The 21796-nt window shown below is 54.5% G+C and overlaps 2 protein-coding genes across 2 annotated transcripts; both read right to left on the bottom strand.

Annotated features, from left to right (window-relative positions):
• Positions 1-6: 6 nt before the first annotated feature.
• On the bottom strand, positions 7-8702 carry KHSRP (KH-type splicing regulatory protein). Its single transcript, XM_024746016.1, has 20 exons — positions 8697-8702; positions 8172-8268; positions 7844-7854; positions 7565-7592; positions 7180-7219; positions 6193-6242; positions 5829-5900; positions 4986-5043; positions 4503-4677; positions 4226-4324; positions 3793-3891; positions 3563-3665; positions 2746-2846; positions 2506-2650; positions 2268-2428; positions 2077-2186; positions 1560-1648; positions 1274-1474; positions 1090-1167; positions 7-1008 (listed from the first exon to the last, which is right to left on the bottom strand). The coding sequence occupies exons 1-20, from the start codon at positions 8700-8702 to the stop codon at positions 731-733; spliced, it is 2001 nt and encodes a 666-aa protein (XP_024601784.1). The 3' UTR covers positions 7-730.
• A 3345-nt stretch (positions 8703-12047) lies between these two features.
• On the bottom strand, positions 12048-18306 carry SLC25A41 (solute carrier family 25 member 41). Its single transcript, XM_024745902.1, is given in 11 exon segments — positions 12048-12128; positions 12131-12222; positions 13230-13377; positions 13602-13714; positions 13717-13762; positions 16867-16975; positions 17155-17236; positions 17239-17284; positions 17734-17906; positions 18121-18207; positions 18210-18306. Coding segments are annotated over 11 exon segments (1074 nt in total).
• Positions 18307-21796: the final 3490 nt, after the last annotated feature.

Genomic DNA, 21796 nt, shown 5'->3' with positions numbered 1-21796 from the left:
GAGAGGGAGAGGGAAAGAAGCACTCAGGGCTGGGAGCGAGGGAGGGGAGCGGAGGGGGGAGGGCCCTGTCTTCAGGAAGGAGGGCTGGCGGCCCGGCGCATCACAACATGACAGTCAGAGATCACGGTGTCCCCACAACACCCCTGTGAGGTAGGTTGGAAGGTGGCAGCGATCGTCATGCCCACTTCACAGACAAGACCAGGACACAAGGCAGGCACGGGAGCAGAGAGGCCGAGCCTGGGCGGAGCGGGAGGGCCCAGGCCCCTCGGCAACTCCCCACAGCCCACGGGAGGAGCCACGGACAGGCCACGGCCGAGCCGCACGGGGCCGCTTGCAGTACACACAGTCACTTGGACACGCGGGGAGAGATCGTGGTTTCAAAAATAAAAGAATCAAAAGAACAAAAACCATGAAAGTAATGCAGAGCGGGGAAAAAATATCCATTTTCTTCCCAAGTGGCCAGATTTTGAGTGAGTGAGTTAGCAGCCAGGATGGCGACCAGCATCTGAGCGGACGGCCTGCCCCCCACCCCCAGGACTACCCACCAGTTCAACAGTTCCTCCTTTTATTTGTTTCGCGCCGTCTCCCCCAGCATCATGACAGCGTTACACAGGAACAAGCGGGCCGGCGGAGGGAGGCCTCTTCGTTTAACCTCTGGACCCAGCACACACTTCCCCCGGCGCGTGGGGACTCCCGGAGACCTCTGGCCACGCGGCCCCCGCTGCAGGCATCAAGGACACACCCCGCAGGGGAAGGGATTTCCGGCGCTACCCACTAAGGCAGGATGGACGGTAGCCGGGGGTTGGAAGGAGAAAGGAGGAGGAGGAGGGTGGCAATTCCCACTTGCCTGCTGCTGTCCCTGCTGTGTGGGTGGAGGCTGGGGGCCGCCAGGACCTGGAGTCTGTCCGTAGTAAGCGGCTTGCTGTCTGTAATATTCGGCCCAGGCGGCACTGTAGTCTGGCTGGGAGCCTGGGGGTGCTCCTGGACCCCCTCCCGTGGCCACTTGAGCTGTGGGGGGGCAGAGGGCGGGTGAGTGTGGCCGGCACGAGGGCGAGCCCGGTCCTGCCCCCCGCGGCCCCGCCGGCTCACCCTGTTTCTTGTAGTACTCCTCCCAGGCCTTCGTGTAGTCCTGCTGCGGGGGCGCGCCGGGCTGCTGGGGCTGCTGGCCTGTGGACACAGGCTCCGAGGTCAGAGCCCAGCCTGGGGACACGGCCACCCACCCGCCCACCGCTCGCTGGCTGACCCGATCCCCCGCCGTGGCCCGGGCACTCACCGATCTTCTTGTAGTACTCCTCCCAGGCCTTAGTGTAGTCCGACTGGCCGGCGGGTGGAGGCTGAGGGGGCTCGCCCTGGGTGGGCGGGGCCGCGGGGGCCGGCGCTGGGCCTGGCACGGGGCCTGGGGGCTGCTGGTAGTAGTGTGAGTAGTAGGCGGCCCAGGCGGCGTTGGGGTCTGCGGCGGCAGCTGCGGCTTTATCTGCGGGAGGAGAACGTGCGGGCTGAGCGGTGGCCCGGAAAGCCGGCCCCCTCTCCGCCTGCCCGGATCGGGTCCTTCCACTTACTCGGGTCGTGAGGAGCAGGCGGCTGCCACTGAGGGTAGGTATTGCCCCAGCCCTGGGGTGGGTACTGGTGAGGAGGGGGCCCTCCAGCACTGCAGGACGAGAACGGGGAACACGTGAGCCAGGTTGCTCCTGGGTCCCCACAGAGGATGGCCACAGCTTGGACGGGGACCCAGAGCACCCCTTGAGTGGCGCTGCGGGTTCCTGGCCCAGGGAAGGGCACGAGATGACCGACGCAAACGCCACAGGCTGTGCTGACTCAAGGAAGTGCAAGTCCCCGAGCGCACCATGCATGGATATACACGTGGGTGGAGACCAGGAGCAACACCTGTGGCATCTTTTAAGAATGTGTCTGTAAACAGGGGGCCAGCAGGGATCATGTCTGGGGCCAAACGCTCAGCACTTCCACGAGGCAGGGCTGGCCATCTCAGCGGAGGGGACGGACACAGGGTCTTCCAGTCTCCCTGCCAGCACAGCCCTACCCCACCCCAAACCCCAGGGAGCCGGCAGGGATACTCACTGAGGGGGAGCCCCGGGTGGCCCCTGATTGAAGGGCCCGGGGTTGAAGGGTCCCATGGGGCCGGCAGGGCCTGGGCCCCCGGGGCCTGGTCCCACTGGGCAGAGGGGACCCTGGAGGAAAGAGAATCGGACAAGTCAGTGGAGGGGGAGAAGGAGCCGGGCCCAGGCTCCCAGAGCCCCTCCCCAGCCCACCTCGATCTTCTCCTCGATGAGCTGCTTGGCGTGGTCGATCTGCTGGGGCGAGCCCCGGATGATGAACAATTTGAAGTTGGGGTCCCCGTTGGGTGGCAGCTGCCGGGAGATCTCTACAAAGGCGCCCGTCTGCTGGTTTATGGCTTTCACGTTCTCGCCACCTGTGGGAGCCACAGGCCGTGAAGGAAGGGTGGGAGGAGAGCGGGGGAGGGATGGGGCCCGTGGAAGGGCTCCTCACCTCGGCCGATGACCAGCCCACACTTGTGAGTGGGAATGGAGAAGGTCATCTCCCCACCGGGAGGGCCCCAGTTGCCTTGGCCTCTTCCTCGACCTCGGCCCCCTGGGGGCATGCCAGGACCCCCTGGAGGGCCCGGGGGACCACTCTGCAGGGCAGGGAGGAGATGGAGGATTAACACAGGAATCCAGCCTGGCCCCTCTGTCCCCACCAGCCCTTCTCAGCACAGCCGACGCCACCCACCCTGAGGCTCTGGAGGAGATCATTGATGATCCTCGCGGCGTGCTCACACCGGTCTGGGGGCCCCATTATGTGAGCTATCTTCTCGGGACCCGTCCCATCATCTGAGGCAGCACCCAGAGAACAGAAACGCAATTATAAGAGAAGCACAACTCCAAACCCCCGTAACACCGCCTCTTCAGGGCAGAAGCTGGGCCAGGCTAGGTGTCTGAAATATCTCAGCCTCAAAGTACTGCTTGCCGCCCTCCACGTATTCAGGGGCCGAGAAAGGCCGGCGGGCCCACGTTGCCAGAGAAGGAAACCAACCAGCTAAGGCAGGGTGATGGATGAGGCTTCTTTCTGCATCGGGTATCCCCCAGAACTAACGGATGCACTTGACAGAACTAAGAACTGACAACATATCTCTCAAAAGCGCAGAGGAGTCCCTCCTCCCCACAGACCAGCCACTCAGACACTCTCACTGCAGTTGGCAGGAGCCCAGAGCTGGGGCCGTGCAAGCTAATCCAGCCCAGGGGCCCCGGTGGCTTGGTCAGGAGAGCCCTTGGGCGGGGGAGAGGAAAAAGAGAATTTGACAGGAGAGAAAAACACACTCCCCCCTTCGACTTGGAAAGCCTGCCTGTCACCCACTTTTTCACATGGCTGTCCCACCGGGGGGGAGGCGATGAGGCATGTCCTGGTCTAGGAGTAATGAGGCACTGCAGAGGCTCAACAGGCTAACCCTGGTGCCAAGCTGCCCGCAGTGAACCCCAAGAGTGCTCCTCAGCGGACAGACCTGGTCAACATGTCCACATGCCCAGCGGATGCCCAGCTGGCCCCTGACCTTGTTTAAACTGTATCCGAACACCAGCATCATTCTGGATCTTCTTGATCATCTCTCCACTCCGGCCGATGACCACCCCCACAGAATGCCTGGGCACTGGCACCTGAGGGTGGGTGGGACGCAGGAGAGTCAGCTGGCCTCTGTCCCCAGCCTGCGGCCCTCTGCTGCCCAACACCCCCCACCCCCTGCCCACCCTGGCACTCCATCCACCTGGGGAAGCCTGCACTCACATCGATGCCCCCGCCGATCCGGGATCCATACTCATTCCGGTCCCCGAAGCCACCCTGGTCACGCTCCCGAAGAATGTCCATCACCATCTCACAGGCTTGCTGAAAACACACGAAGCACAGCGCTCACATAAGCACCGCCGCCCCACCGCGTGCCCAGGGGTCACGGGCCTAAGCTAAGGACCAGCACACGTGTGCCGAGCTCTTTATCCGCCGCCCTAAGAGGCACATGTGGTGAGCACCCCCATCTTCTGGAGTTTAGGCCACCTGCTCACGTACAAACGGCCAGGAGGCAGAGTTCAGCAGAGAACAAGTCCTGGGCTGATTTCAAAGCCAGCGCTCTTGAAAACCTCTCCACTTGCATATGAATCTCCAGCTCACCTGCCTGCCCTCTCTCTGCCCCAGAACCCCTCGCCAGCCCCCAGGGTGCGCTCACCTGTACTTTGTAAGGGTCTCCAATGATCCGGAGCGGTTTGTCCACGTTTGTGTTCTGGGATCCATCTTGGATTAAAATCATCTTCACTCCAGCCCGTTCCTTTACAGCCAAGGTTGAGAGTCAGTGCTGAGCTCTCAAAGGACTCTCTGGGGCGTGTGGGGGGCCAGATGTGATAAGAAAGGATGAAGGACCCTGGCAAAGCGGCTGGGGCAGTGGCGTGCAGACGCACAGCGCCAGGGAGGAACTTTCTTGGGAGGGGAGCGGCCCACTCCCTTACCTGCAGCTGCTTGATCGTCTCTCCACCTTTGCCGATAACCAGGCCGGCCTTCCCCGCGGGGATCATGATCTCCTGCACTGTGCCGTTCTGGCCCCCGTTGGCGTTGTCGTGGAACTGTCCTGGGGGGCCCCCACGACCCCGAGAGACGATGTCATCCAGCATCATCTTCGCTTTCCTGGGAAGGGGAAGAATGGGTGTCATCACCTGAGAGAGGACTGGCCTGGCAGCTCCACCCAGGTCCCAGGGAAGGAGATTCCAACCCACACGGTCTGACAGATGATAAATGGTCCTGTCCTCGGGGGTGGGGCTATTCAGGCCCAGGTTCCCCAGATCTCAGGATTCATGGGAATCGTAGTGTCAGGACAGCCCCCTGGAGAGGGCAAGGCTTGAGAGACATGGTGTGGGAGTCACCCTCAACTTCAAAGGGATCCAGAGGGCTTCTGCCACTCTCCTCGTCAGTGACAGGCCCAGCCAGGGACTTACTGCACAGACTCCGGGGCTCCTGTCAAGGACACGCTGCGCTCGGGTAGGCCACCGCTGTCTGGAGAGAAAAGAAGACAGGGTCAATGCCTTCTTGGGTCTGCAGACACCAAGAGGACTTTCCATGGAGATGAGGAGACCTCCAGAACAATCAGTGGCTACTTCTGCCACCGTGCAGGGGCCTGACAGATCAATTTGCCTCCCCAAACACTTGGGAGGCTGCTCTACACGAGGCCAAGGTCAGGAAGCTTACAATCCAGCAAGGGAGGCAAAACTTTTACAAAAAAGATGAGATGGAAAGCAAGGCAGATTCCAGAAAGTCCCAAACCTGGGCCCTGTCCATCACCACTGATGACGAGCAGCTTCCAGTCAATGAAGGGCACGGGTTAGGCAGGGCGAGCCCTCAGAAAGCCCTGCAAAGCAGGCACTTGCCAAGGAGCAGGCAGAACTGGACTTGAACCCAGGCCTGACCTCAGCTCTTCTTCCTAACGAGCTCCCCTGCCTCACACATTCCCACCTGTTTTCCACCAGGTGTTTAGCTCAGATGGCAACATGGTCAGAGCAGGGTCTGGGGTGCAGCTCCCTGCACTGCATTCCAGCCCTCCCCACTCACCAGAAAACTGAAGAGAATAAGAGTTGCAGCTACACCTCGAGGCGCCAGAGCCTAGCACATAAAACGTGCTCAATGAACACCAGCCTGTTTCACCTCTATCCAATCACGGCAGTCAGAAGATTATGACAGAAAGCCCAAGAGCACCCCCCCCTCCCCCACTCACACCCCAGCCCCGCTCTGCTCAGCTCACCCCAGCCCAGTGCCTGTCCTGGCCCAGATCTGGCTTCCCATACCTGGAGAGATCTGCACTTTGCAGCCCGAATCCTGCTGGATTTTGTTAATCTGTTCGCCTCCTCTGCCAATGACTAGGTGGAGAAAAAGAACAAAAGCAGAGATTGAGGCGGGGAGCCTGGCGCTGAGAAGACTGTGTGAAGGGGGTCCCGGCCCCGCTGATGTTTGGGGGGTGAGGGTGGGGGGGTGGTGGAGCAGCCAACTTGAGAGCTCCGCCGTCCCCCCCGCCAGAGAGGATGGGGACAGAGAGAGCATGAAATGGGCTCTTTCAGACCAGAGGTTCCCGGGCTGCCGGGGGCGCCTGGGAGACTGTCCCAGAGACGGGGGGATAACGGGCATCCCTGATCACGGCTGACCCACACTCACTTAGTCCCACCATGCCATCTGGGACTCTGTACTCTTCTGTCATCGAAGTCCTGCAAAGAGAGATGACGAGAGTCAGCCTCAAGTAGGAGCAAAGTAGGGGGGATGCAAGAGCCAGAGGGCCTCCTGGAGAAAGACCCCCAAAGCCACAGGCCCTGCCTTATATGACATGGGGACCAAGCCCCCACAGGCCCGAGCAGAGTCTGACAATGGCTTGGGGGCTCCCTCGGCCCACAGAAGATCACCCAACCTCTCAGGGCCTCAGTTCCCCTTCTGGGCCACAAGAGGCTTGGTCTGGGGTGGCGTGAACCCCTGGGCCAGTGCAGCTCCACCGACTCAGGGCAAGGAGGAGAACTTGGGCCACTTTCACAAGAAATCTGATGGTGTCATCTGATGTCTATAGATTTTAATTAAAAAAAAAAAAACTGGTTTTGTATCTTTTTCATTTCATTCTCCTAGTAAGTTGTTTTTAATGCATTTCACAAAAGTTTAGCCAATTGAAAAAAAAAAAAAAGAACAACAGGGTCCTTCACAAAGGATTCTACGTCAGATTCACTGAGGTCATTCTGGGGCGAAAAGGTAAAAAAGACCTTCCTCCCACCCCAACCCCCTGGCTCCTCCAGCTCTCAGGGAACAAGAATCTACGGAAGACAGACGAGAAGGCCAAGGTCAGTCCCCAGCCTTTTCTAGGAGGAGGGAGAGCTGTGCTTCTGACTGTCCCCACTCCAAACAAAGGAAGCAAGAGGATGCAGAGATCCCCCTTCCTCATTACAGCTAACAGCCACAGCCCTGTGCTCTCTGCAGCCCCACAGACAGTAAGTACAAGGGACAAATGAAGCTCCTTCTGCTTTTCATTCCTTTCCCTGGTCGAGCAGCAAGGGAGACAAAGCCCTAAATGATGTGGCCTCAGACAGAGCCCTCCCTCAAGTCAGTACAAAAGGCCAGAGATAGCGAGGAAAGAAATGACATGTTCTCCAAATCACAACTTACCTGGGGGGAGGATGGATGGGTCCGAGCTGAGAACTGATGGCTGCAGAGAGAAAATCCAAAGGAAAGATTGGCATGGCTCCTCTTTGGGACCCCAAACACTGCCGGCCCCAGGCATTCCTGCCTGCACGAGGGGCAACTAGCACTTATCACAGTGCTTCCCAGCCTTCCTGAGTGAAAGCAATGGAGCCCGCCTCAAAACCACACACACTCTGAGGTTTCTGCCTCAATTCCCAGGCTCTGGGTTCTCTAAAGCTCATGGACCCCAGAGAAACACCAAGAGCCTCCATGAAGGAGAGGTGTTGTCTGCTCAGTAATTCCAGCTCCCCAATGCTAGAAACCTAAAATCCTGAAGCTGCCCTCTGCCTGTGTCACCCAGTGGACTTACAGTCTCCCTGGGAAGCCAGTTTCTTGCTCTCTAATTTGATGCTGGTGCCGCATGTCCTGGCAGACAATCGTCCTGTCCCCCAGCCCCCACGGCAGAGCCAGGACAGGGGAGTAGCAGAGATGAACCCCTGAGGGAGGCCAGACTTCATCAATCCCCCGCCCTGGCACTCAGGGATAAGAAGCCCTTTGTAACAGGGGGAAAATTACGGTGGCACCCGAGTCCTTCCGGCTTAGGACCAAACCTGCCTTGGGGAAGTCAGGCTGATCACTGACTTGATACTCTGGGCTGCTCTGGGTCACACTGCATGCCCCGGGGCCAACCACACTGCACTGATGTGGGGCCTCGAGAGAACTGCCAACACTTCCCTAGCTTGGCAGGAGGGGAGGAACAGTCTTGAGAACTCACAGCTTGGACCTGGTCACAATCAATCTGCCCTCCACTCAGCCACCTGATACCTCAGGATAGCAGCGCGAACAAAAAGAGACAACAAAGCTGGGATCGCTGAGGTTTTAAAAGACCAAAATGGCAGCGGGCTCCCCCCACTTTGAACCACATTCAAACAAAGGCACCTCACTCTCTCCCCGCTGCCCCTCCAGCAGGTAGTTACCTCCATCTTCTAACTGTCTCTTTTGGCCTCCAAAACCAAAATCAGGAGTGCTGTTATTCACTGTTGTAGCGGCATCACCTCCAATTTTGGCTGCGATCTAGAAATAAAGTTGTAAGCAGAGAAAAATTACCACCCAAAACCTCCCTCCATGGTGCTTAGATCGACTTCTCTGGTTCATTAAACCCAACAGGTCTTGCTGTCTGGCCTGGGAGTGGTTTCCCCCAGATTTCGGTGAGAGCCTGTGGGTTAAGACCTTCTAGAAAAAGTTTTTACCCAAGGCCTCAGAGTTCAAGAGTTATTCAAGAATTTCAAAACTCCTTTTTCTCTATGAGATTTGTGCCTAAACTGTTCGTGGCCAGAGTGTAATCCACACTGACTTGTTCTAAGGGTGAAAGGAACAGAAGTTCAGGTGCCAGGGAAGGTCCTCAGGGCCCCTCCTCCAGGGAGAACTTTCAGACATTCACTTGCCCAAGCTCCTGGTCCTCTGGGATGCTGAAGAGCACAATTTTCCTTTATCTCCCTCACCCTCATAATCTTTGCATTTGTTCAACAAATCTTAGGAAAGTTTTTGTTTCAAGGCATCTGAAACCCTCATTTTGACCAAAACAGAAGACCTTTCTCGGAACACACGTTACATTTTAGACACACGAACAGCAACATCAAGTAAACTCCAACCCAACAAATTTAAGACCAGAGTCGGCTGATAGAATTATTGCAAGTTTTCCAAAGAAACACAGCCATGAGCTGAGGACCTATCTTTTCACCTCTAATACTTTAATAAAAACAAAAAACAAAAAAACCCCACTTTGAGCCAAAGCTCTTGGGATGCCTAGATGAGGCCTTATCCCACTCCAAATGACAGCACCAACTCCCCTTGTTATAGTTGCTTCTTAATCAAGACAGTTTGGGGACAACCAGATCAAATGCAGCTTAGAACCCTATCCCACCCCAGGGGTGAAAGCCACAGACAACGCTGGGAGGAGAAGAGGGCATTCCCCTAACGGGACCTCCCACTGTGTCCTGGAGGTTTGGGGACAATCCTGAGTGAGAAAGCACTCAATGGCCTGAGCCCCGTCAGCTTCCTTTCGAAAGGGCAACAAAGTCCTCACTTTCTATGGGCCTCCTCCCCTCAGGCCATGGGGAGGCCGAGAATGGAGCCGGGGAGGTCACACACCAGCATGTGACACCTCCATGGAGTCATCATGCCCCAAAACACAGTGGTGGGACCCTTCCCTTCCCTCCCCAAAAGAGACAGACCATGCTTTCAAGTCACCAGAAGCATCAAAAAGTGCCAGTCCCTAGGCCCACCCTCCCCATTTCAACTAAGTGCTTGGCCACTGCCTGGCAGCCAAAGGGTCCCCTTTCCACTTTCCAGGCTCAAGAGGACTTTTCTTCCCCTCCACCCCGAAGTCCCTCTTTCCTAGGGAGCAAGCAGAAATGGGACCGGGTTGGGGGCAAACAGTGCTTTTTACCCTGATGGGGAAGTGGGGGCACACAGACCTCCCTGGGAAGGCGAGCCCCCTGCTTCCAGGAGTGGAGGATGTCCTAACGGGGGAGGGAAGTCCCCAAAGTGAGTCCCCGCGCTCCAGGTACCCTGCACACCCAGGGGCCGCTCTTGGGTGAACCCCGGACGACCCTTCCCCCTGCAGGGGGTCACCCCCGGAGGGGGCTCCACTCCTCCTGGCGCGGAGGCTGAAGCTGAGGAGGCGGCGGCGGCAGCAGCGGCTCAACGCGGGAACAAGGCCTCGCTCCACACGGCCGCGGAGCACTCTGGGAACCCAGCGGCTGGAAAGACGACGAGGGGGGAGAGGGACGCCCCCTCCCGACGCCGGCTTGACGGACGGCGCCGCCGGGCCAATGGAAGGCGGCTGCTGTTCCCGGGACACCAATCACGGGCTCTGGAGGCGAGCGGCCAATCGGAGTGCCGCGAGGGGCAGTGGGCGGGAGGCGCCGCGAGATCGACAGCTTTCCGAGGCAGTGGGCTGCGGGCTGCCGGCGCTGGGAGGGCAAATCGAGGAGATCCGAGAAGACCCGAGGCCCAATGAAGCGGGAGTTCCAGAATCGGTGGGCGGCTTCAGAACCGGATTGATGGCTCGGAAGAGTCAAGTGGACAGGAAGGAGGGATCTGGCGAAAGGCTTCTTTGAACGGCTGGGCGGGCGTCCGGCGAGATAGTCGTCTACGCAAGCCAATGAGTACACATGGAAGGAGGTTTTTATAGAGATTGGCAATCAACGTATCCAGTCTCTGACGCGATCTGTGTGACGCGCTTGCGTTTGGACTGAATTACTTTCGGTCTTAACCAGAATCCTTTTCTAGTCCTGTCTTGTAAGCCAATGGTTGAGTGGCGGGGGCGGGCGCAAAGTGACTGACACCTCTCCGGACAAATGGCAATGAAGGAAATAAAGGTGCTTCGTTTTGGTGGGAGCCAGTGGAAGCGCAGCTGCATTGGGGCGGAGCCGGCCACCAGACGGCGGGAGGGGATTAGCCGTAGCCGGAGTGAATGGCAGCCGACGTGGGCACTGGCGACCGGCTGCCGGAATTCAGGCCTGACGTCTGGGTTAGCGCCCCAGGAACCTGGCTGGGTAGGCCATGCACGTGGCCTGCTTGAGGCCTTGGAGACGGGTGCTTCCGGGGGTGGGGTGGCCCCAAAGCAAGAGGAAATCGAGGGATCCACTGTACCCCCTCTCCTCTCTCCACCCAGGGATCTAGAGCCCCCACTTCTCTTCCAGCACTCACGGAACCAGCTCTCCTCCCGAACTCAAGGGTCTAGGGCCTTTGGTTTCCTCCCAGGACCGAGGGATCCCAGACTCTAATTCCACACCCCACATCCGCTTCACATAAGGTCTTTGGATCCGAGCTCCAAGCTCTGATCCTAGGCCCTCATTTTCTCTCCTAGACCTAGGCTTCTTCCAGGCTTCCAATTCCCATTCAGGACTGAGGGGCCCAAGGTACCCATCCCCGCTCCAGGACCCAGGGATCCAGATACCCAGCTCCTTCTTAGACCCAGGGTATTCCAGGTTCCCAGCTTACCCACTGGACCCAGGTATACCGGGTCCCCAGGTCTTATCCTAGACCCAGGATTCCAGGTCCCTAGCTCACTTCCTGGAACCAAGGATTCCAGGTCCCTAGCTTTCTTGCTGGACCCAGGGAGTCCTAGTTCTGTCCTAGACCCAGAGATTCCAGATAACCAGCTCCTCTCTTGGACCCAGGTATAACAGATCCCCAGTTGCCCTCCTGGACCCAGGTATCCCAGACACGTCCAGCAGAAATCATCACTTTATTCCTGGTTGTCTCCACATTCACCCTTTTGCCCTGGAACAAGGACAAGTCACAGCGAGTCAGACTGGAGTCCAAACTAGTCCCAGGCTGCACCCTGGAGAGGAGGCTCCAGGAATCTTTTTTTTTTTTAAGTTATTTATTTAATTTATTATTATTTTTGGCTGCGTTGGGTCTTTGTTGCTGCACACAGGCTTTCTCTAGTTGCAGTGAGCGGGGGCTACTCTTCGTTGTGGTGCACGGGCTTCTCATTGCGGTGGCTTCTCTTGTTGCAGAGCACGGGCTCTAGGCACGCAGGCTTCAGTAGGTGGCACACGGGTTCTAGAGCACAGGCTCAGTAGTTGTGGCACATGGGCTTAGTTGCTCCATGGCATGTGCGATCTTCCTGGACCAGGGATTGAACCCATGTCCCCTGCACTGGCAGGTGGATTCTTAAACTCTGAGCCACCAGGCAAGTCCCTCCAGGAATCTTCTGACCCAGGCCCCCAGCCTGCTTCTGACAAAAACCACCCTGGGTCCCAAGCCTGGAGGGTTCTTTGGGGCCAGGGGACACTGGATCCTCCTGTCCATTTCTGCCCAGGGTATGCCTAGTTCACTGCTTAAACGCCCAGGGTCTTCTTCATGGCTTCGTACACCACGTAGCTGACGCCACCTGCTGGTAACACCTTCAGTAACGTTGGGGGGTCATACCTCGGTACAGCCCCGGGCAGCCCTGCTGGGCCAGGATCTGCCGGAAGACTCCACACATGGTGAGGTTCGAACCCTCCACGGTGTCTGCGGGGACAGAGGCAAGCTCAGAGCCTGGGCCAGAGATGACTGGGCATTCTGGAGGGGGGCGCGGGCTGGAAAGTTGGGGGGGGTCAGTGAAGCCAGGAGCAAGGGGTCTGGGTGTCAGTTGGAAAGAAGTTTGGAAGACTTTTAGAGGAAATTGGTCAGTTTGGGGAGAGTGAGGGGCAGGAATTTTCAGATTGTTGTAGGGAACATCTTAGAAAACATTCCAATTTCTAAGATCTGCTAGAGATTTGGGGATTGTGCTAAGGGGTAGTTTGGGGACATTTTCAAGATCAGGGTGCTGGGCTAAGGACCTGTTTGAGGATTTGTTTAGGGGTTTGAGAGCCCCTTTGGGGGGTGGTCACATCTGGGGAGTTCCCAGGATACTGCAGCAGGTGGTTATGAGTTTGGGGATGTCTCAGAGTCAGATTTGGCAAATTTAGAAACGGTTTGACTTCTGGAGTCAATTGAGGGCTGGGTCCGATGTGGAGAAGTTGGGAGGTCATTTGGGGAGTATATGTCTTGAGGTCAATATGGGGGCCTGAGTCACATTCAAGGAGGTTTGTGGGAGTCATTTGGGAGCTGGATGTTTGTTTTTGTTTTTGCGGTACGCGGGCCTCTCACTGCTGTGGCCTCTCCCGCCGCAGAGCACAGGCTCTGGACGCGCTGGCTCAGCGGCCGTGGCTCACGGGCCCAGCCACTCCACGGCATGTGGGATCCTCCCAGACCGGGGCACGAACACGTGTCCCCTGCATCGGCAGGCGGACTCCCAACCACTGCGCCACCAGGGAAGCCCTGGATGTGAGTTTTAGTGATGTGCAGGGTTAATTGAAGGGCTGAGATCAGATTTGGGGGTGAGTGTAAGTTTTGGTGGATTCAGGGGTCAGCAGAGGTGGCCAGGATCAGATATGGAGAGTTTAGGAGTCAGTTTGGGGCAGGGATGAGAAAGTTCAGAGAGCAGAGGCAAGGTGGGGAGGGGCATGCGAGGTCGCCTCTAGGGCCAGGCTGACCTTGGGCTTGCATCCTGGTGCGCACCGAAGTCAGTGGGTAACTGGCCATCAGGCCACAGGTTGTGGACAGTGTCACGGACGACAGACTGACCAGGCCACTGGGGTCCTCCATGTCCCTGCCTGATTTCAGCCAGAGGCACCTGAGCATCTACAAGAGAAAAAGGACAGGAGAGGGACTTCCCTGGTGGGCCAGTGGTTAGGACCGCATACTTCCACTGCAGCGGCACGGGTTCGATCCCTGGTCAGGGAACTAAGGTCCCACATGCCACGTGGCCAAAAAAAAAAAAAAAAGAAGAAGAAAAGGCCAGGAGGAAGCTCTCTAAAGGCCTGGGTTCACGCCGCCCCTGACACCCCCCTCTGCGGGACCCACACCTCGTAGACAGCCAGGTCGGTGCAGGTGTAGGGAATGATGCCAAGCATCAGGTAGCCGCGGTAAAGGACACGGGTGCCCTCCTGCTCCACGATATGCCTGGCGCAGTCCAGCAGCCCTTGTACTGGCCAGTCTGGCACAGGGTCAGCCATGTCTTCAGCACCTGGGGAGGATGAGGAGTGAGGTGGCTTGTTTGATCTAATCCTCTCAGTGACCCCCAACCATGGCCACATGTCCCCATCTACACAGAAGGAAACTGCTCAGGAACGCACACAGCTGAGTTTCAAACTCAGATGCCTCGGCCTGTATGTGCTCTCAGCCCAAGAGGGTGAGGAAGGGACTTCCCTGGCGGTCCGGTGGTTAAGCTTCCGCACTTCCACCGCAGGGGACGCGGGTTCGATCCCTGGTCGGGGAACTAAGATCCCGCAGGCCGCGTGGTGTGGTCAAAAAATTAAAACAAAGGGTGAGGGAAGAGATGTGAGCCGGGTGGGGTCTGCCGCAGCTCTGCCCTAACGCCAGCCAACTGTAGTGCCATGCAAGTGTGGACCCCAGGTAGCCAGATCTGCCAATTTTCTGAAAGAAGCCAGTTACTGGAATTTTTATGAAATGCCCCAATATCAAAATATTGGCAGCTCTACAATTGTGCAAAAGACAGCACACCAAGTGTGGTAGGCAAAATTCTAAGGTGGTCCCCAAGATTTCCATCCCACTGATAGCATCATCTATTTAATGCCCTCCCTCCTGCCCTTGAGCTACTGAAGCCCGCATGCCTAGAGACCTGTGAATGTGATGGGCTGTCACTCCCCTCGGTCAGGTTACATGATATGACAAAGCTGAAGGGATTTTGCAGATGTAATAAAGCCCCTAACCAGTTAACTTAATCAAGAGAAATCGTCCTGGGTGGGCCTGACCCAATCAGGAGAGCCCTTTAAAAGAGAGTCTATTGCCGGAGACAGAAGGCGTCAGAGAGATTGGAAGCATCAGAAACACTCTTGGGTTGTGTCTTTTCTTTTTTTTTATGCCGTGCCACAGCTTGCAGGATCTTAGTTCCAGGGATCAAACCTGGCCCTCGGCAGTGAAAGTGCAGAGTTCTAACCACTGGACCATCAGGGAATTCCCTCAGGTTGGTCTCAAACAAGCAAACTGTTATGGAGAGGATCACATGGCAGGAAACAGTGGGTGGCCTCCAGGAGCTGAGGACCTCGGTCCTACAATCATAAGAAAATGAATCCCACCAACAACCAGGGAGTTTCGCAGAGGACTGCAAGCCTCAGATGGGTTCATTGGTAGCCCAATTGACACCTTGATTTCCACCTGATCAAACGCTGAGCAGAGGACCCGATTAGCCAGTGCCCAGACGTGACCCACAGAAACAATGAGATAATAAATCTGTATCATTTTAAGCTACTGAGTGCAGTAATTTCTTATGCAACAATCAAAACCAAAAACACTTCACAGATGCAAACTATTGTATACAGAATGGATAAACAGTAAGGTCCTGCTGTATATAGCACAGGGCACTATATTCAATGTCCTGTGATAAACCATAATGGAAAAGAATATATATATATAAAAGAATGGGGACTTCCCTGGTGGCGCAGTGGTTAAGAATCCGCCTGCCAATGCAGGGGACACGGGTTCAATCCCTGGTCCAGGAAGATCCCACATGCTGTGGAGCAACTAAGCCCGTGCACCACAACTACTGAAGCCCACACGCCTAGAGCCCATGCTCCGTAACGAGAAGACAGTGAGAAGCCCGTGCACCGCAACAAAGAGTAGCCCCCTCTCGCCGCAACTAGAGAAAGCCCATGCTCAGCAATGAAGACCCAAAGCAGCCAAAAAAAAAACAAAAACAGAAGGAAACAACCAGACAAGGGCAAGAATTATGTGGAGAAAACTTTAAAAGACCATTAAAGGGCAAAAAAGGAGACTTGAACAAATGGAAATGTTCTCGGATATGTAGAACCGATATCATGTGGATGGCAATAATCTCTAAACTCAACTACGAATTGAACATCATGCCAGTAAAAAACAAATACCAGTAGGTGATTTTGTGTTCTGAACGAGGTGCATTGCTTCTGAAGTTTGAATGGAAAAACTCAACAGAGAATAGCTTGGAAAACTGATAAAGAAGAGAAGGGATGGAAAATAATAAGACATAATATCAAGTCTCAAAAATTAAACACGGGGCTGGGACTTCCCTTGTGGTCCAGTGGTTAAGACTCCACGCTTCCAGTGCAGTGGGTGCGGGTTCAATCCCTGGTCGGGGAATTAAGATCCCACATGCCACGTGGTGCAGCCAAAAAAAGAAAAAATGGTGGGGCAAAACTTCATAGACAGGGCTTCCCTGGTGGCACAGTGGTTGAGAGTCCGCCTGCCGATGTAGGGGACACGGGTTCGTGCCCCGGTCCGGGAAGATCCCACATGCCTCGGAGCGGCTGGGCCCGTGAGCCATGGCCACTGAGCCTGCGCGTCCGGAGCCTGTGCTCCGCAACGGGAGAGGCCACAACAGTGAGAGGCCCGCGTACAGCAAAAAAAAAAAAAAAAAAAAAAAAAAAAAACTACATAGACAGTAACACGATCAGTGGTCCCCAAGGACTGGGGGAAGGAAGGAGGGGTTAATAGGTGTAGTACAGAGACTTTTTACGGCCGTGAAATTATTCTGTGTGATGCTATTATGGTGGCTACTTGTCAAAACCCATAGCAAGTACAACATAAAGGGTGAACCCTGATGTCAACTCTGGGCTTTGGTTAATAATAATGTATCAATATTGGCTCATCAATTGTAACCAAAGTACAACCGAAATGCAAGATGTTAATGATAGCGGAAACTCTGTATGTGCGAGAGGTATATGGAAACACTCTGTACATTCTGCTCAATTTTTCTGTAAACCTAAAACTGTGCCACAAAATAAAGTCTATTCATTAAAAAAAAAAATTAAAAGATAGTAGTGCATGAAGAGACCCCAGAGCGACAAGAAGAGAAAGGTCAGAAATAAACCCAAATATATACAAATATAGGTAATTTACCCAATTTAGTAAATTACAATGATGGCGTCTTGGGTCATTGCTGGGGGAAAGGAGAGGACCCATTCAGTAAATAGTGTTGAGGTCACCAGGTAGCCATCCGGAATACAAGTTTGATACGTATCTTACATGAAGAAGGAGAGGAGGAAGAGGGGGAGGGGGAGGGGGAGGGGAAGGAGGAAGCAGTAGCAACTACCACCTCATCATGTTTCATCTTCTACGGGGCAGATATTCTCTTACCTCCATGGGGTCGATGAGCATCTGGGAAGTGGCCACAGCCAGGGAGCTGGCAAGGAGTCATTCCTGAAAGGGTGGTGACTCATGCACTCCGCAGAAGTAATTCTTAACACTGGGACAGGAGAGAGGAAAATGAGAGAATAACTAACCTTCCTTCCTTCCTGAAGCTCATCCAGGGGAAGAGGTCTGGGACCCGGAGGATGAACATATGTCTTGGATAAGGATCTGGGCCTTGGGGGTCGTGGGTACAGGAGAGGTGAGGGCTTGAGGGTGGGGATGGGAAAAGCAGACCATCCCCCCACCTGTTCAAAGACAGAGAACTTGATGGCATACTCCGGGGCGATCTTGAGTACGTTGATACCATTGCCCCTTTCCGTATACCTCCCAGCAAATTCATGAAATTTGTCTTGGAGGAGTAGACCTGGGGATACGGAGGCCCCTGGCCCTCTGAGGAAACCTCCACCCCATCTCCATCCCCATCCCAGCCTGGAGCTCAACCTCTCCTGTCTCCAGCTGCCCAACTCCAAACCTACCCGCTCCCATCCCCATTCCTTCTTCAATGCCTTCCTTCACTAGTCGTAGAATTCTCTAAAATGACCCAGACCCAAACCCAACACCTACTCACATTCCCATCTCATCCCTCATCTTCTCCTCCTCTCCAGTCCTATTTTGTCTTCAAAGACCCCATCCCCAGTTCTCTGATCCCCACCCCATCCTTGTCCCTGGTACCATCCTCTCAACTCCAACCCCTTTCCCCACCCCACCCTGGTACCTGTTTCCGGTTACACCCTCACCCCCATCCTGAACTCCATCAGCTCCACTTCCGCCCATCCCCATCCCAGCAGCCCCAGCGCCATGTTCCCCATGCACCTGCATGTACACCTTGGCACAGTCCAGAGGGACCGTGCCCAGGTGAGACACCGCCCCAGCCATGGCTCCCGAGAGGAGAAACTTCCACAAGGCTCCCTGATTATCTACCTCCACGATAGCCATGGGGACCATCAGCCGCTCTCCAGTGTCCAGCACCTGCAGGACAGACCCGGCTCCCACCCCCACTCAGCCAGGCTGGAGCTCCTTCCCCAGACACATCTCCAGACCCCCCTCCCAGTCCAAGGCCTACCCGGTCCCCACTGCTTCAAGGTGGCATTCCATCCAGGTCTGCTGGGAGAGGAGCGGGCCATGCAGGGGTGTGGGCAGCATAGCCTTCTCCCCCTGCAGTCCTGGCTGGAGGTTCTGGGAGGCCCATGGTGCCCAAACTCCGCTGCTGTGTTGGGAGATACTCCGGTTTGCTTTCAGGCACGTGCCCAAACACGTACCCATATACATGGGTACAGCCCAGGTTCAAGGAACGGGGTGAGTTTTGGTGAGTAAGGACTTGACCCTCTTAAACAGGGTCTGGACCCTCGAGCAAGCCTTCTGACCTTCCTCAGGTTGGGCTCCCATGGCAGCTGGAGGGTCAGGACACTTAGGTTCAAATGCCTGTTGAGAAGTTTGCCCATCCAGCAACCATGTGGGAGGGACGCCTTGTAAATTTGGGTCCCAGGGGATGATGAGGTTACAAAGGCCCTTGTGAGCTCACTGCATATGAGACGGAGTGAGTGTCTCCCCGCCCACGAAAGGTCCACATCCCAACCCCTCTAAACATGTGAACGTGAAACATTACATGGCAAGGGGGAGGGGGTGGATTAAATTTGCAGATAGAATTCAGGTTCCTAATCAGCTGATGGGGAGATGGAAAGGTTGTTCTGGATTAACCACAGGGGCTCAATGTAATCTCACGAGTCCTTCAACAGGGAAGAGGGAGGCAGAACCATCAGTGTTAGAGGGACTGGTTGTGAGAAAGATTCCACTGGCCACTGCTGGCTTTGAGGATGGAGGAGGGGGCCACGAGCCATGGAATGCAGGTGGCCTTTAGAAGCTGGAAAAGACCAGTTAGCAGATTCTCCCCTGGAGCTTCCAGAAGGAGCCAGCCCTGCTGACAGCTAGATTGTAGCCCAGTGAGATCCGTGTCAGGCTTCTGACCTCCACAATAATATTTTAAGCCACCAAGTTTGTGTTCCTTTGTTACAACAGCCATAGGAAACTAACAAACTATGTATCGTTGTCATGGCAAGAGGAGGTGGAAGTGGGGGAGAATGGGAAGGCTCTGGAGCTCTGGGAGAGAGAGACACAGTTAGTCCCCGAAGTAAGACAGGCATAGGTTTGGAGTCAGATGGACCTGAGTTTGAATCCTAACTCAGACACTTCTTGCTGTGTGACCTTGGGGTACCTGCTTTTTTTTTTAAAGAATCATCTTTTTTTTTTTTTTTTTAATTTATTTATCTTTGGCTCCGTTGGGTCTTTGTTGCTGCACACGGACTTTCTCTAGTTGCGGGGAGCGGGGGGCTACTCTTCGTTGCGGTGCGCGGGCTTCTCATTGCGGCGGCTTCTCTTGTTGCGGAGCACGGGCTCTAGGGCGCGCAGGCTTCAGTAGTTGTGGCTCGCGGGCTCTAGAGCGCAGGCTCAGTAGTTGTGGCGCACGGGCTTAGTTGCTCCGTGGCATGTGAGATCTTCCCGGACCAGGGCTCGAACCCGTGTCCCCCGCATTGGCAGGCGGACTCTTAACCACTGCGCCACCAGGGAAGTCCCGGGGTACCTGCTTTACTTCTCTGAGCTTCAGTTTCCCCAGCTGGAAATTGGAAGTAATGAGTAACTCTACCAAATAGCGTTGTCATAGGATCCAATGAGAGTCTTTGTTGGGAGCATCTCCATCCTCAAAGTTGTTTGATCAAAACCCTTGAGGTCATCCTTGATTCCTCCCTTTCTCTCTTACACACAGTCTGTCACTAAATCCTGTGGGCTTAACCTTCAAAGTATATCCAGAATTTGGCTGCTTCTTACCATGTACGTGGCCACCACCTTGGTCCAGCCCCATCGTCGCTCACATGGACCAGTGCAGTGGCCATCACCCAAGTTCCCCCAGCTCCTGCCCTCGCCCTTCACAGTCTGTCCTCCCCTCAGCAGCCATCAGAGGGCGCCTGTGAGCACCTGAGTCAGGTCCCGCCCTTCTCTGCCCACAGCCCTGTAGGCTCCACCTCCCGTGGGTAAAAGCCCCAGTTCTCCCCTTGGCCCAGAAGGCCCTGCAGGACCTGCCATGTCCTCTCTCTGTCCTCACCTCCTCCTTCTCTCCCCATCACTCACGCTGGCCTCATGGGCCTCCTTGTTGTTCCTCCAACACACCCAGGCCCGGTACTACCCCAGGACCTTTACACTGGCTGTTTACTCTGTCTTACGTGCTGTTTCCCTAGACATCCCCATGACTCCTTTTTTTATTTTTTATTTTTGGCCATGCTGCGTGAATTGTGGGATCTTAGTTCCCCAACAAGGGATGGAACCCAGGCCATGGCAGTGAAGGCACCAAGTCCTAACCACTGGACCACCAGGGAATTCCCAAATCTTTTTTTTTTTAAACCATCTTTAAATCTTTCTCCAAGCATCACCTTCTCCCTGACGCCTTCTCTGACCACCCTACTTAAAATTTAAACTCAATCCTGCAGTATTTCTCATCCCCCTTCCCTTCTTTGTTTTTCTCTGTAACACTTTTACTATCTACACTGCTACATATTCACTCACTTGTGTTATTTCTTCATCTCTCCCCACTGGAATATAGGGTCTATGAGAGCAGAGATCTTTGTTTGTTTCATTCACTTCTGCATCCCATGTCCAGAACTGGATCTGGCATAAAGTAAGTGTTCAGCACATATATACATTAAGGGGGGCTTAGCACAGAGTGAGGGTACATAGTACTTGCTTAATAAATGTAAGTTCTTTTCTCTTTAAAGATGTCAGTGGACATCTTTAAAGTGTGGGTGGGGAAACTGAGGCTTAGAAAGGGGAAAGCAGCCTGTCTGATGTCACACTGCATGTCAGCAGAGCCTCCTAAATCCCAAACACAGTGTAACGGTTTAAAAGAATGTGGACAATGTATAACAGCAACTGACATAATGTTTAGGTCAACTACACTGCAAAAACAAACAAATGCATAGAAAAAGAGATCAGATTCTTGGTTACCAGAGGCAGGGAGTGGGAAGAGTGGGAATTGGATGAACGTGGTCAAAAGGTACAAACTTCCAATTATAAGATAAATAAGTATGAAGGATGTAATGTACACATGATAAATATAGTTAACACAGCTGTACGCTGTATATGAAAGAGAGTAAATCCTGAGTTCTCAAGAAACATTTTTTTCTATTTCTTTAATTTTTAATGAGATAATTTTTAATATGAGATGATGGATATTCACTAAACTTATTGTGATAATTCATTATGCGTGTAAATCAAATCATTATGTTGCACACCTTAAACTTTTACAGTGCTGTATGTCAATTATATCTCAACAAAACTGGAAGAAAAAAAAGAGTGTGGACAAGAAAATGAATGTTAACAGGCACAATTAAATAAAATGAAGTGGTAATACTCAGTGCTGGCATGGCTGCATTAAAACTGGTAATGCTAATTCCTTGTTGGTGGCTGTGTATATTGCATACAATTTTTCCAGTGACATGACCCTGAGATAGTCATATCCTTTGACCCAGAAATCCCACTTCTGGGCATTGATCATTAATTCAAAGGAAGTAGAAATACAAAATAGTTGGCAAGGTTTGATCCCTTATCTGGGTGTGTGAAAAATCATATCTCTATATGTGTATATGTATCAGTTAGCTACTGCTGCATAACAAATAACCCCCCTCCCCAAACATAGCAGCTTAAAACATGAACAAGATGGTAGCTTCAATGTCTTTTTTTTCTTTTCTTTTTTTTTTTTTGCGGTACGTGGGCCTCTCACTGTTGTGGCCTCTCCCGTTGCGGAGCACAGGCTCCGGATGCGGAGGCTCAGCGGCCATGGCTCACGGGCCTAGCCGCTCCGCAGCGTGTGGGATCTTCCCGGACCGGG

Source organism: Neophocaena asiaeorientalis, unplaced genomic scaffold (genome assembly GCF_003031525.2).
Source record: "Neophocaena asiaeorientalis asiaeorientalis breed wild unplaced genomic scaffold, Neophocaena_asiaeorientalis_V1.1 scaffold357, whole genome shotgun sequence".
Lineage (NCBI taxonomy): Eukaryota > Metazoa > Chordata > Mammalia > Artiodactyla > Phocoenidae > Neophocaena > Neophocaena asiaeorientalis.
The sequence above is the reverse complement of the archived record's forward strand: the minus strand, read 5'-3'. Positions and strand labels throughout refer to the sequence as shown.

What these genes read in the sequence shown, in the direction of transcription:
- KHSRP (XM_024746016.1), bottom strand. An exon ending in AGATGGCATGGTGGGACTAA is followed by an intron (nt 5,901 to 6,192) that starts GTGAGTGTGGGT and finishes TTCTCCACCTAG; the next exon opens with TCATTGGCAGAGGAGGCGAA. An exon ending in ATCTCCTCCAGAGCCTCAGG is followed by an intron (nt 2,651 to 2,745) that starts GTGGGTGGCGTC and finishes CCTGCCCTGCAG; the next exon opens with AGTGGTCCCCCGGGCCCTCC.